Source organism: Melozone crissalis, unplaced genomic scaffold, assembly GCF_028551555.1.
Source record: "Melozone crissalis strain CALT ecotype California unplaced genomic scaffold, PUWL_Pcris_2 ptg000061l_1, whole genome shotgun sequence".
Taxonomy (NCBI): domain Eukaryota; kingdom Metazoa; phylum Chordata; class Aves; order Passeriformes; family Passerellidae; genus Melozone; species Melozone crissalis.
In genome coordinates, this window is record NW_026535839.1 from 5,677,395 (window position 1) to 5,690,125 (window position 12,731).

General features: G+C 42.7%; 1 protein-coding gene across 2 annotated transcripts in view; it reads right to left on the reverse strand.

Annotated features, from left to right (window-relative positions):
- GRIA1 (glutamate ionotropic receptor AMPA type subunit 1) overlaps positions 1-12,731 on the reverse strand; it is a 119,115-nt gene that overhangs the window by 37,037 nt on the left and 69,347 nt on the right. For both annotated transcript variants that reach the window (XM_054288104.1, XM_054288105.1), the window contains exons 6-8: positions 7,948-8,109; positions 6,225-6,392; positions 1,538-1,642 (exon numbers count right to left, since the gene is read on the reverse strand). In XM_054288104.1, coding sequence (XP_054144079.1) covers positions 1,538-1,642; positions 6,225-6,392; positions 7,948-8,109 — 435 coding nt within the window. The remainder of the gene's footprint in view (positions 1-1,537; positions 1,643-6,224; positions 6,393-7,947; positions 8,110-12,731) is intronic.

A 12,731-nucleotide genomic window follows, 5' to 3' on the forward strand; every position in this document is an offset into this window, starting at 1 on the left:
TAAATTCTACTTAATAATAATCAGGGATTTGGGCAGCTCTATCACTCCTTGCAGGTAAAGCAGAGTGCTGGCAAATATCTCTAGGAAGATCATGGTTGAGGTTATCCACTTGGAGGGCTTGATTTTATAAGAGGTTTTACATCACCTCATGTAAGTATGAAGCTGCCTGAGCTCTGCTCATATGAAAGGAATTTCTTATCATAAATGGGAAAAGGTATTAACCAGGGCATGACCAGGAACCTGATGATGGCAGATTAGAGATCATGACAGCTGAGGAGAAAAAAAATCTCTGCATGCTTCTAATCACTCTTCATTGCACAGACAAAAAGAATGGAAAGTGACTAAAGGGCTTTCAAAGCTCTGCCCTAGGGCGACAAAAGTGGAGACGTGGATGTTTGCTTTGCACCTCTCACCTGGTAGGTCTAAACTACAATATGCATCATGGCATTGTCTTCCAAACAAATATTATTTCTGATGGTAAATACATAGAAAAATCAATACACTCAATTTCATCTCTAGACTCTCCAGACTGCCAACTTATTGAAGTTCAGAGACCCAAATTGGGCATGATGCTGCCTTTGTCCTCTTATGAATACTTTGCAGTGGAGGACGACTGCTTTGTACAGCTTCAAAATCACATTTATTTTATTTGTCAAAGAAAATTTGCCTTTTTTCACTAGACTGGGGGGGGGGGGGGCTTTGATCTCACACCTGCTGCTCTCATATGTAAGCATAAATTTGAGATAGGGGCTGTAAATATGGAACTTTCATTATTTACATTTTTCTTGGTTTCAAACAAGTTTTTTATCTTTCAGGGGACTGAGGACATGCAGAGAATGCCCCTTTCCAAAAGACGTAGTAACTCTTCTTTATCAAGGAATAACTGAGTTATTCTCTGTTCTTCAAATACATGGTATCTAAAGTGGGACATAAGCACCTAAAGTCAGATTTTCAAAAGGATTCATGTTTCAAGGGCTTGGCATCTCTGAATAAGGCCAGATTTTTCAAAGAGCCTGGGATACAGAAAAGGGATCAAGACTTCAGAAGAGCACAAAGGTCTGTGTAGCTATTGGGACGTGGTTAGTGCTAAAGCTTTTGTCACTTCAAGGAAAACAGAATTAGGTCAACATAAAGGGTTCACTTACAATGGTTGGGGCAAACAGCTTCTGCCTGGCTCTGCCTTTGTTTATCCTTGGAAAAGTGGAAGGGCAAAGCCAGACCTAGAGCTGGGCCTGCACCAACACACTGTGCCAATAGCAAAGGTGAGCTGACCAAGTCTTAGCATCCTGGAAAATTTTTGCCACACTTGAAATGCCCTTGTTGCTGTTGATGACACCTTCCAAACGTTGTATTTTGTTAGCAGTACCATGAGTCCTCCCTATTGCTTGGCTTTGCTTATGCCTAGAGCTGGGAATGCCCTTGTTGTTTGTCCACAAACAAATTTTCATGAGCAGGAATGCCTGTTGAGACCCAGCCACATTGCCTCTCAGACATGGGCTGGAAGCTGACACAGGATGTTGGTCACTCCCTGCTTTACCTTTCTGATCCCATCATGCTTCATCTCAATCACATGGAGGGTGTAGTTGGTCCTGCGTCCTTTCTCGTTAAACTGAACGTTGCCAGACAATCCTTCAAAACGGACCTTAAATACACAAATAGCAATGAAACAGCAAATTGGTCAGCTTCTCATGCAGTGGTGATTCAGCAGCAGTGAGAGGGGAGGGGAAGAAGGGTGCTGAGTGCAGTCATTACTCTCGGTTCCATGCAGGGGAGGCAGCACATCTGCCTGAAACTGGTTTGTCACTAAGGCTCACTCTCTACAGCATGCTTAGCCATGGGCAAAGCCATCCTCTTAGCTGACTCTTTAATTAAAAAACCCTTTCTCTTAAAACTCAGTGGTTTAAAACACAGAGCAGCCTAAGAGCTACATCACCAATGTGAGCCCATCACCTCTTAGGATGTGACAGTGAGCTAAATCAGCTCTGAACTCCTTGAATTTGCAGGGTTTTGTATTTTCTAAATCTGACCTCGAGTCGGAATTTGGTACAGAATTTGTCAGCTCAAATCAGGAATTGTAAATCAGGAGGAAATATGAAACCATGGCCACAGCTCCCAGCCATTATTGTTGTATAGAAAGGAGTCTATAAGTAATCAAGCAAATTTAATTACCTCTGCACCAGATTAATAAAATCTAACAATTTAGTATTGACATTTGCATAGGAAACCTTGAACAGTAAATCTCTGCTGATAACACAGTAGAGCTGAAGTGAGGCTCACCTCACATCCCACATCCTGAAATTCCCTTCCTGCAAAAGTGCCCAGCCTGAAATGAAGAAGGGCTCCTGACTGGAGTCACACACTCTGTAGGGATCAGGAAAATGGGAAAAAGAGTGCAGATTTGGGTTTCTATGGAGACCACCCAGAGAAGTGCTCTTTTTCTGCCTTTCCACTTGCTTTGGACAAACCTCTTGTCCCTGCAACTGAAGTCTTCCCACATGAAAAATGGGGATAGGTATTTAACAGCCTTTTAAAATACCCTGAGATCCTCAGAATAAAGACCCGTGGTGAAGAAATGAGGCTGTATCATTACAGAGGAAATCTGTTGTTAATCTGGTTAAGCTGTGTTTGTTTTCCAGCTGTTACAACAAAGGTTTGTCATGAAAATGAACACCTGCCAGCATTTTCTGAAGCTGTTTCAAATCAAGAGGTATTCCTGGTGACATTTGGACAAACATGCTTTTCCCTTTTCACAAGACACAACATGCTCATAAAAAATAGATGGGCGGAAAAAGCACCATTGTCTTAAGCACTCCCAAGCCTGCTTTTTTCATGTCTCCTTGGTTTTCCTTTCAGGTTCTGACCAATTCTGAAGCTCAGGTCACAGGTGCTTGTGCTTTGTACCTTTGTATGCACTAAAAGGCAGGTTTACAGCATCAATTTCTTCTATCTGAGTGAATAAAATCTTAATCCTGTGATATCCATGTGTCACTGAAATGCAAAAGGGATCTCTGCTATCCATGCTGCAGGAGGCAGCACATCTTTTCTGTCATTCACCATCCGCTGAAGGTAAATGCAAAATACAAAAATGCAATGCAAAATGCAAAAAATGCACAGCAAAATGCAAAAAGGCAGTGCAAAGTATAGTCAGGACTGACTTCAACAGTGCTAAGCACTACTCAAGTCAACTGGAGACATTTAAGCACATTTGTGTGTAAGACAAGAATGGGCATTTGGCTCTTTGCTGAGACATCTGGAGCAGAAGGATGCAGTTGTGGCCTTCTGTTTTACAGGCTTAGTCAGCAGTTAGGGACTAGCTTTCTGCTTATTAGATGTGCTGACCCCATAATGATAAAAAAATAATTTGTTCAAAATTATCATAACCTTTTCAAAGTAAAATCGAAACCTTAGTGTAGTGGTTTTAAGCAATATTTTGTGGGTTTTTCTGGTAAAAAAAGAAAAAAAGGTAATTATCTTTAATAAAAACATGCATTCTCCTTGAACATGCCAGATTTCTGTTTTTAAAAAAATGAAGAATGCTTCATATTTCTTTTCATCTTTGTTCCTGCCATCCATGAATCCTCGTTAGGTGGGGTTCAGTCAGAACAACAGGACAGGAGGAAATGGCCTCAAGTTGTGTCAGGGAAGGTTTAGTTTGGACATTAGGAAAAATTTCTTCTCCAAAAGGGTTGTTAAGCATTGGATGGGCTGTCTAGAGAGATAAGTGGTGGAGTCACCATTTCTGGAGGGATTTAAAAGATGTGTGGATGTGGCAGTGATGGGGACATGGTTTAGTGGTTTAGTGAACTTGGAAATGCTGGGATAATGTTTGGACTCGATGATCTTAGATTTTCCAGCCTAAATGTTTTTATGGTTCTGTGGTTCCTTCCTACACTAAACAGGAATAAGGCAATTGGGGAGGTTATTCCAGATGTTTGAGTAGAAGCAAGTAGAGAAACCTTTTGCTTTTAAAAAGCTTACAAAATTTTAGGCACTAACAAATGGGAGGTGAAGAAAAAGCACACTGTGAGCAGCTGTAAGAATTGCCTTAATTGTGAGTCTTTACAGAAAGGATAACTCAAACCTTCAATTTTATCCTAAGTTATTCTATTTCCTTCTGTCTCGTTCTTGCTACATTACTAAATACTGGAAGATTATCAAATTCAAACTTAATTTTTTTGCTAGGAGGCTTCTTGCCCTGCCTGTTTCAGTCTTTTATTTTGATCATCACAACTGAACTGTTCAAGCCTTTTTAAAATTATTATTTTTCATCTGTAAAGAAGCAACTTTTGCAAATGGGTCTTTGTGTTCTTTACTCCAGCTGAAAAATTAAGACTTTTGAAATTGTTCTAATGAAGATATAAGGAAACTTCAGAGGACATTTTCCAACACACACACACACACACACACAAATTGTATTTTCTAGCTGTCTAATTTTGATATCTTATTCTCATAAATTCAATAAAGAAAAATGCTGGAGTGGCTATTGCTCATCAGAAGACTTCCAAGTATTTCATGTTTATTAGGTAACCTATCTCCCTAATGCATCAGGGAGGCTGATTTTATTATAAGGGCTTGGAGAAGCTGTGACAGTGATTTGCCCAAGGTCATGCAGAAAGTCAGTGACAGGCTTGGGAACAAATTGAATCCAAGCAATAAAATCAAATCAGATGCAAGATTTGGTTTTAAAGGAATTGTTGTTTACCAGGAAGCCAAAACCAAATCAAAACAAAATACTTGAGGAAATTTACATATTATACAAATGAACCACATAAATGGTGGGGGTTTTTGCCTTCTTCACAGTTAAGGAAAGAAGATGGGATAAGCTATATTTGGATAACACTGAACTAGCAGTATTTGCAAGGAATCCATCTATTTCTGTCAGAAAAAGAAAGAAAAGTGCTAGAAGTAAATGTCAGTCTTGAAATTTAATGAAATTTTAAAATATTCTACCTTGTTAAGTCTTTGATAAGAGTGAATTATTTTTCTCTCTTGCTGTAAGTTTCACATTGTATTTTTGTTTATTCAAAAATCTAAATTTTATGCAAGTGGAAAAAAGCAAGATTATCAGATTTGAGGAATAAACTATCTAAATGGCTGCTCTTAAGACTTTTATGAGCCCTCACAGTATGAAACAAGCTATAATCTGCACTTTGAGAACATTTTGGTGACAGCCAACACATAAGGCAAAATTCACATGCATTCATTAGCAGGCTGGAAATGAAGCTGAGTGCACAGAGAATCAAATAATCTGCAGAAAACACAGTCTGAGCAGGTCTGTGTCTTAGGGAGGGAAACATAAAGATAGGGACCCTTGATTTTATGGGATAATATTTTGGCTTTAGAACAACAGAAATCAGAGCAGGCAAGGTGTCCTAGGTTATGATGCTTGTACCTCCAGTCGTTGTTCTGTTTTGCTGGATATTATGTTCTGTGCCTTCAAGACTGGCCCTGAAGAGTGAATGTTTTGTTTTGGTTTTGCTATCAGCCTGCTCACCCATGGCTGGCGGGACATAGAGATGGGGCAGCACATGGTGCTGCTTTTGCTTTGCTTTTCGCTTTGCTTTTGCTGTTGCTCCTGCTTTGCTCTTGCTTTTTGATTCTGCTAGTTAGTTTAGTTAGTTTAGCTAAGCAGTTTGAATTTTTCCCTGGACGGTTTTTCCTTTCCCATTTTTGGAACCACTCAAACCTGCTCTGGACTGGGGCCTGGGAACACTGAGAGTTTGCACCTTGTGGCCTAGCGGGGCCTACTCTGGGCAGCAGCTACCCCAGCATCGGAGGGACTGAGAAGAGAGCCACCACCCCCAAGACAGACTTTCTGAATTTGTCATCTTTTTCAGAGCGGTGACAGAGTGGTGGCACCCGGTATTGTTCATTTTGTGTGCCGTGGGTGCTGTACCTGTTAAATAAACAGGTTCTTTCCACTTCTCTCTGAGGAATCCTTCCCGACCCAGTTGGAGGGAGGGGCCGTGCGGGTTTGCTTTCTGGAGGGGCCCCCTTTTGGAGGTTTTCTCCCAAATTTGCCCTAAACCAGGACACAAGAACACCTCAGATGCTACCAGGAAAAGCAGTTTGCTGGAAGCACCCCTGGGATTTTCAGACCTCTCTTCTCCAGAAGGATCACCGCAAGTGATTCGTGATTCTGCTGCTGCCCACCCATCCTGCCCCACCCCAGGCTGTGCCCAGCGTGCCCCCAGCACACCCACACCTCCTGGCTGGTTGCCAACCTGCTGCAGGGCTCTCTGGATGTCGATGCCCTGTCCCCAGGGCACGGCGGGGTTGGCCAGGCAGTCGCCGGCGTTGCCGCGGCGGGAGATGTCGATGCGCTGCCGCCGAAGGTTCTGGAAGGCCTCGGCCATCACCCGCACGCCGTCGTAGGTGAGTGCTGATGTATACTGGAAACAGAAAGGGCACTCAGGGTAACCCTCCAGCTGCCTTGCTCTGATGCTCTTTGGTTTTTACCTGTTTATTTTTTTATTATTTTATATGTTTCCTGTATTCTTTGCACATGTATTTGTAGCTCTGTACCCCATAATGTGAGTGGCTAATTTTCCTGGCAGTTTTCCATTGCATTTCCCTAGGCAAAAAACCAAAACGAATTCCAGACCTCCAAGCCTCAAGAAGCCCCTGTGCTACCTTGGCTCTTCCTGGAAACTGAGGTTGAGAACAACTCTTCAAGATACATTTTATGGACAGAGCACAGCTAATGCTGAGGGAAAGACTCCAAACAAAACAAAACTTGACCTGAGTAGAAATTACATCACCACTTTTCCTCCTATTGGTGCTGTTTATCAATCAGATTAATTCCCTAAAACCTATAGAGATGTACTCATCCCTATGGACATCTTTCCATAACTACCCCTGAAAGCCTTCAAATAAAAATCCACTCTTATATTACCTCCTTACTAAAAGTACATCAAGTTTCATTTCCAGGTTAAGAAAACAGCAACACTCTGTCCTCATCTCCTGTCTATGACGTTCAACAGCATCTTGCTCCCTGTAATGTCCACTGCCCTGCTGACTCCTAAAAGTTGGTTTTGACTTTCACAGCTGGGAAGTGAAGGAGAAGCTCCTGATTTCACTCCCTGAGGAAGACTCAGCCCTAAAAGTCCTTCACCTGTTACCCAAGCATTTGTGTTTAATCAGAAGCATTGACCTGAACTTTTAAGGAGCACATTACACTGTGTAAATGTGAGCTACATGAAATCAAACAAGGGACGTTTTCTGGTCACGGATGGAGACCAGAAAATTCTATCTCAATTGGCAAAAAATTCTGCAAAACATGAGTTTATTCAAGCAGAAACTTGTACAGAAAGCAGTGTAAAACTTGGCAAAAACCATTTGTGTTAACTCTTTTTTCTGTGCTCACCCACTGATTTAGTTGTTTTGAACTTTCTTAAACTAATCCCAAAGCTAACATTTCTATGGCAGAGTGTTTGTCACAAATGTATTCATTTTCAAATATTAAACAGCAGAAAACAACCTCTCCCTCCACTCATCCCTCAACAGCTTCAGGGCCTTTTGTGTCAGGAATTAAAATACTTTTTCCCTCTGTTGTACACTCTGATTTGAAATTCTCAAAAAGAACATCTGGAAAGACTTTATTATCACTGGATGTCTTGTAAACAAGTCAAAGGTTAAGGACTTAAAGAGGCTTTTTGTTTTTTATACACTGAACTTATGAGATATTTAACTCTTAGCTTGGAGGGAGTGAAAACTGGGAGAGTGAGTGACTACATTAAATTTTGTGTTTCTTAAGAGGCAGTAACTGCAGCCCAGTAAAATTCAGATAATGTTAAGGTAAATGGAACAGCTAATGTTCATAATTATACTGAGAGTTTCTCAAGTGAGAATTAAGAGCCATGTGTGATCACAAAGAGGTGAGCATAACTTGAACTGAGCCAGATGGAACCAAATGAAATGCTTTTTTTTTTTTTTTGTGCCACTTGCCTTTGGCCTCTTCCAGTCCACACGTGGGTGCTCTCTGGCATCATTTTGCTTCCACTGTTGCATGATCCTGGCAGGAACAGTATCTGTGTAATTCACCAACTGGAAGCCAGTGACATTGGCTCCACTCTCTCTGAATTTGGTCAGGTCAATGTCCATGAATCCCTGGAACAGGAGAGAAACAGGAGAAGCTCATCAGAGGAAAACAGATCTAGATGGGAAAGAGGAATCCTGCCTATGTATGAATATGGCAGACAGCTCAGGAGAAATGTCTTCCCTCTGGGAGGAAATGTCCAGCTCAGGAGAGGCACCAGATCCCCAGCCATGGTGGGAACTTGCTTTTCTCACAGGTTCTGAGCTGGCCATATCCTGCAGTGACCACCCAGGGAGACAAATAATCATATTAAAAACAGCTCACTTGCAAGAAAGCTAGCAGAGTAATGGAAAAATGTATCCTGAATAATGGATGAAATGAACAAAATTTGTAAAGTATATTAAAAAGTATTTGTCAACTGGCTCTAAATTTTATACACAATTGTTCACCCAGCCCTAATTTTCATGGACTCAGTAACCACTGGATAGGCTACTTCTTTTCAAATCACAGTTTACAGGGAAAAACAAATTCTGAACAATGAACTTCCAGCAGATCAGGAAGGAACTGGCTGGTCAGCTTCTTAAAAAAGTCTTACTATTATAAAAGCCAGTTTATAGAATTTGGGAGAAAAGAAGGTGCTTTTCTAGACTTTAGATTACTAATGAAACACATTTCTTTCATTTCCTTATTGTCTTTGTCCACTTCTGGCTCTCTGCACGTGATGAACACGTGTGCAAATACACATGTGCATTGATCAGACTGGCACTGCAGAATTAGTCACCCCCTTGAGTCAGAGGTGAAAAAATTAATTAGAGACACGCTGCAATATGGAGGGAGGGGTGATTTCTTGGTTTCCCAGCTTTGATCCCACTGCTGCTGTACCGAACTGCTTGCTGTGGTTCCTTGCAGAGGTGCTGGGACAGGGGCTGTGCCCTCCTGGTGAGTGTGGGACAGGCTGAGTTCTGCTGCTTTTATCTTTAGGGACACAAGCACAAGAGATGTACTCAATTATTTGCACTGGCACCATCAGCAGCCTTAATGCATGAGGGGAGATGAATGGGAGGACAGTCACAATGCCATCACCTGAGCAGCAGAAGGGCTGGCTGGAGCTCTGCCTTGCCCCTGCCCTGCTGCTGAGTGCTCTCTGCAGGCTCCTCCTCAGCCTGCCCCTGGGTTTCTCCACCTTGCTTGTTCCCAGACTCACCATGGTGGTGTGAGCTAAAAAAGCCAAGTTACATCATTTCCAGGAAAACACCAAAATCAGGTTCCCAAAATGATGCTCTCTGTTCACAGGCTGAGGGAGCTAATTAGCTGATCAGCTCCCAAAGTCAGATGGAGCCATTAGATGGGAACTGTTTTGGGAATAGACCTTGCCAGGAAAAGACTAAATTGCCCTCTCACATAAGTGTCAGACTGAGGGAGTCATAAGTGACTCAAAAATGCCTTTAAAGACTTTCACATTTTTTTCTTCCAGAATTTTGTAGGCAATTTGGCATCCACTTACAAGGCTGAGGATTGGATACTGGTGTACAGATGCTCTAAATAGATGGTTTGTTTTCCTTCAAAGTAGAGTGATTTAGGTCAAAAGAAAAAAAGTGGTATTTTGTGTGTGCATACTCCTCAGAATGCTGGTTAAGCCCACATCAATCTTGTTTGTAATTGCTGGCGTAGGGGTTTCAGAAAGCCAGAGCTGTGATTAATGAATGGGAAATGCAGCAGGATAATTGTCCCTGACATCTTAATGCATTTCAGGCCAAGCGGGTTTTGACACATAGAGCTCCTAAGGTTCAGTAAGAGGGACCTCACAGCTTGCCAACTGGGTATTCATGGCTGGCACCAAATTACACTGACATTTTGCTCCCGGGAGCTACTCAGGGGAAAAAGATCTGTCAAAAGAAACTATGGCAGAGCAACTTGAAGTTTGTGCTACCAGCTCCTCTTTGGGAGACCTACAAAGGCATGAAGAAAAGTCCAAGTTCACTGCAGAGTATGAATAAGATGACTTGTGTGTTAAGCCCCCTCAGAATGCAGATTTAAATAGGAAAAAAAAAGTTATGACAGCAGTGATGAGACAGCAGTGGTTGAAACCACTGTATTTCACTGTTTTCCCCAAATAAAACCATTCTAAAACTGAAGCAAATATTCAACAAATATTCATTGGGATTCATTGCATAAAAATGGGATTCATTGCATAAAATTTTTAAATAGTCTGAATAAATGACAGGAATTATTTCTTCCTGAAGATTGCACTATTTTTTCCCCCACTGAATCTTGACATAATTCAGGTTCTTTAAAAAGTATGGAGACCTCTGAAGATTTTCCAGTCATTTAAGGCAGTTGGGACCATAGAGGACATCATTAACCTTGAAGTCATCTTTGCATTTTGGCTGCTATCAACAGCTGAAATAATTGTTTTCACCTATTATCCCTCCTTCACATAGCCCAGCACAAGGATATTATAGGAATGCTCCTAATTACAAAGGAATTTTAATCACCACACTGAAGTCTGCTCAGAGCAGGTCTGGGGAACATGAGAGCCAATGAACATGGAAATCCAGAGGTCAAATATTTTAGAAAATAATTCCCAGAGCAGGTGAGTTCTTGCTAGCAAGCATATAAACAAAAAAGCCATCAAGAGTTATTCAGACTGGCTTTTGAAAATGCTTCTATTGACAAAGTGGGAGCAGGAATTCAACATGCTTATCTGTCCTTCTGGAATATCAGTCAGTGCTTGTAGGAAAGAGGAGAACAAGAGCATTACAATATTTGCAACTAAAGAAATCATCAATCATCTGTCACTTTGTCCTAACTATAGAAACATATTGCAGAAAAGAAAAAAAAGAGTGATATTTTATTTAGTTTTCAACTGGCTGTATATGAGAAACAGAAAACAAACTCTTAAAACTTGGCTAAGAAAAGACTGTAACCCATGACTAAGGGGCAGCAGCTGTGCTGTTGCAGTAATATGTTTAGCATCAACCAGTTTGGGAAAGAACTAGCCCAGAAATTCTTCCCTCTGTCATCCAACCAAACACAGCAAGAAGTGAACAGTGCTGGAAGGATGTACTCCATGTTGCCCCATGGAGTGATCAAATGGTTTTGAAACTGTTTCTAAAATTCACCAGGGAATACTGAAAAAAACCCCACTTTGAAGCCATGTCTGGAGCGTGTTCAGGGAAATAGGGAGACAAGCAGGCACCCAGAGGGACCCAGAACAGGAGGAATATGGGAACTCTGAGTGCAGCCCCCCCTGGAAAAGCAGCACCCAGAGGGACCCAGAGCACAGGGCCAGTGCCCAAGGTGTGGGTGCTCCAGGGGGACACAAGAATCCTGCAGGCACCCAGAGCACAGGGCCAGTGCCCAGGGTGTGGGTGCTCCAGGGGACACAAGAATCCTGCAGGCACAGCTGTCCCTGGGAACCATCAAACATCCATCAGCCACCCCACGGCAGGATCAGCTGTCCCTTGGACTCAAAGTCACTTCACAAAAGCACCTCAGCAGCCCAGAGGATGTGCTTTCCTGCCTTGCACATGCCTGGAAACTGCCTGGCTCTCTCCAAATGCCACAGAATGAGCAGGCTGACAATAAACCACACAAATCTGGTCCCTCCTCCAGCCTGCTCTGACTCACAGCATCTGCAGCACACTGCTCCAGCAGCAGCCAGGCTGGGTTCAAAGGAGGGAAGAACTTGCTCTTTAGCCCATACCACAGGCTCCTCTCTGCATTAATGGACCTCACAGAGCAATTAAGTGCAGGGTGTTGCTGTGAGGAAATAATATGGGCAGGTATTACAGGCCTTTGTGTCTTCAAATAGAAAACAGTACTGGGAAGGAGTTTATCCTCCCTGTGCTTTCCTTGATGCATCTGTTCTTTATGCTGTTCTTAAACTGAAAGCAGTTTTCAGCCAAAGGTTGTTTTACTGTCCCATTTGATGCCTTAGTTGCTGGGAGAGCCATCAGCAAGTCACACATTTATATTCCTCTCCACTGCTTGTGGGCTCAATCATCAAAGGAAATGCATAATGCAAGAAGACTGATGACTTGAAATGGGCCTCATGAATCCATCTTGATTAAGTGGTCCACAAAGGATCTGCCTTGAGAAGAAAGTCCCTCCAGAAATGAGCCAGCTCCTAATTTATACCCTGGACACCATGAGGGGCCAGAACACTGAGTGGGCAGCTGTCAGTGTAGGCAAAACCTCATCCCTTTGTCCACAACCCTCCTCAAATCTGGAGCTTCACAGACTGCCCTGCATCTCTCCTTTCACCCTCATATTTCACTGCCTCACTGCCCTAAACTCTGCCTCCTGATGAGCCTTGGTGGCACAGCTGCTGGTGGGACAGCATCCCAGCAATGGCAACGCACCCGCACCTCCAGATTCTCTTTGTATTTCACTGAGCTCACATTAACTGCTGGCCCTTTCCCTGCAGGTGCCTCCTGTGATCCTTTGAAGTTGCAGAAGCACGGGCTGAGCTCTGGGCAGGCTGTGGGCTCAGAAACCACCCCAGAACCCAGCTGAAAACCTCCCTGCCTGTGCTCCAAGCCTCCTCCTTTCCTGGGATAAAGAACATTAGAGAGTCTCCTTGAAGACAGACACGTTTCTGAGAAACAGTGCTGTTTTCTCTCCTCCTGCTGCATCTTCTGAACTCTCTAGATCTCCCCCTGAGACTGGCAAACTCAGCTGTGAATGAGGA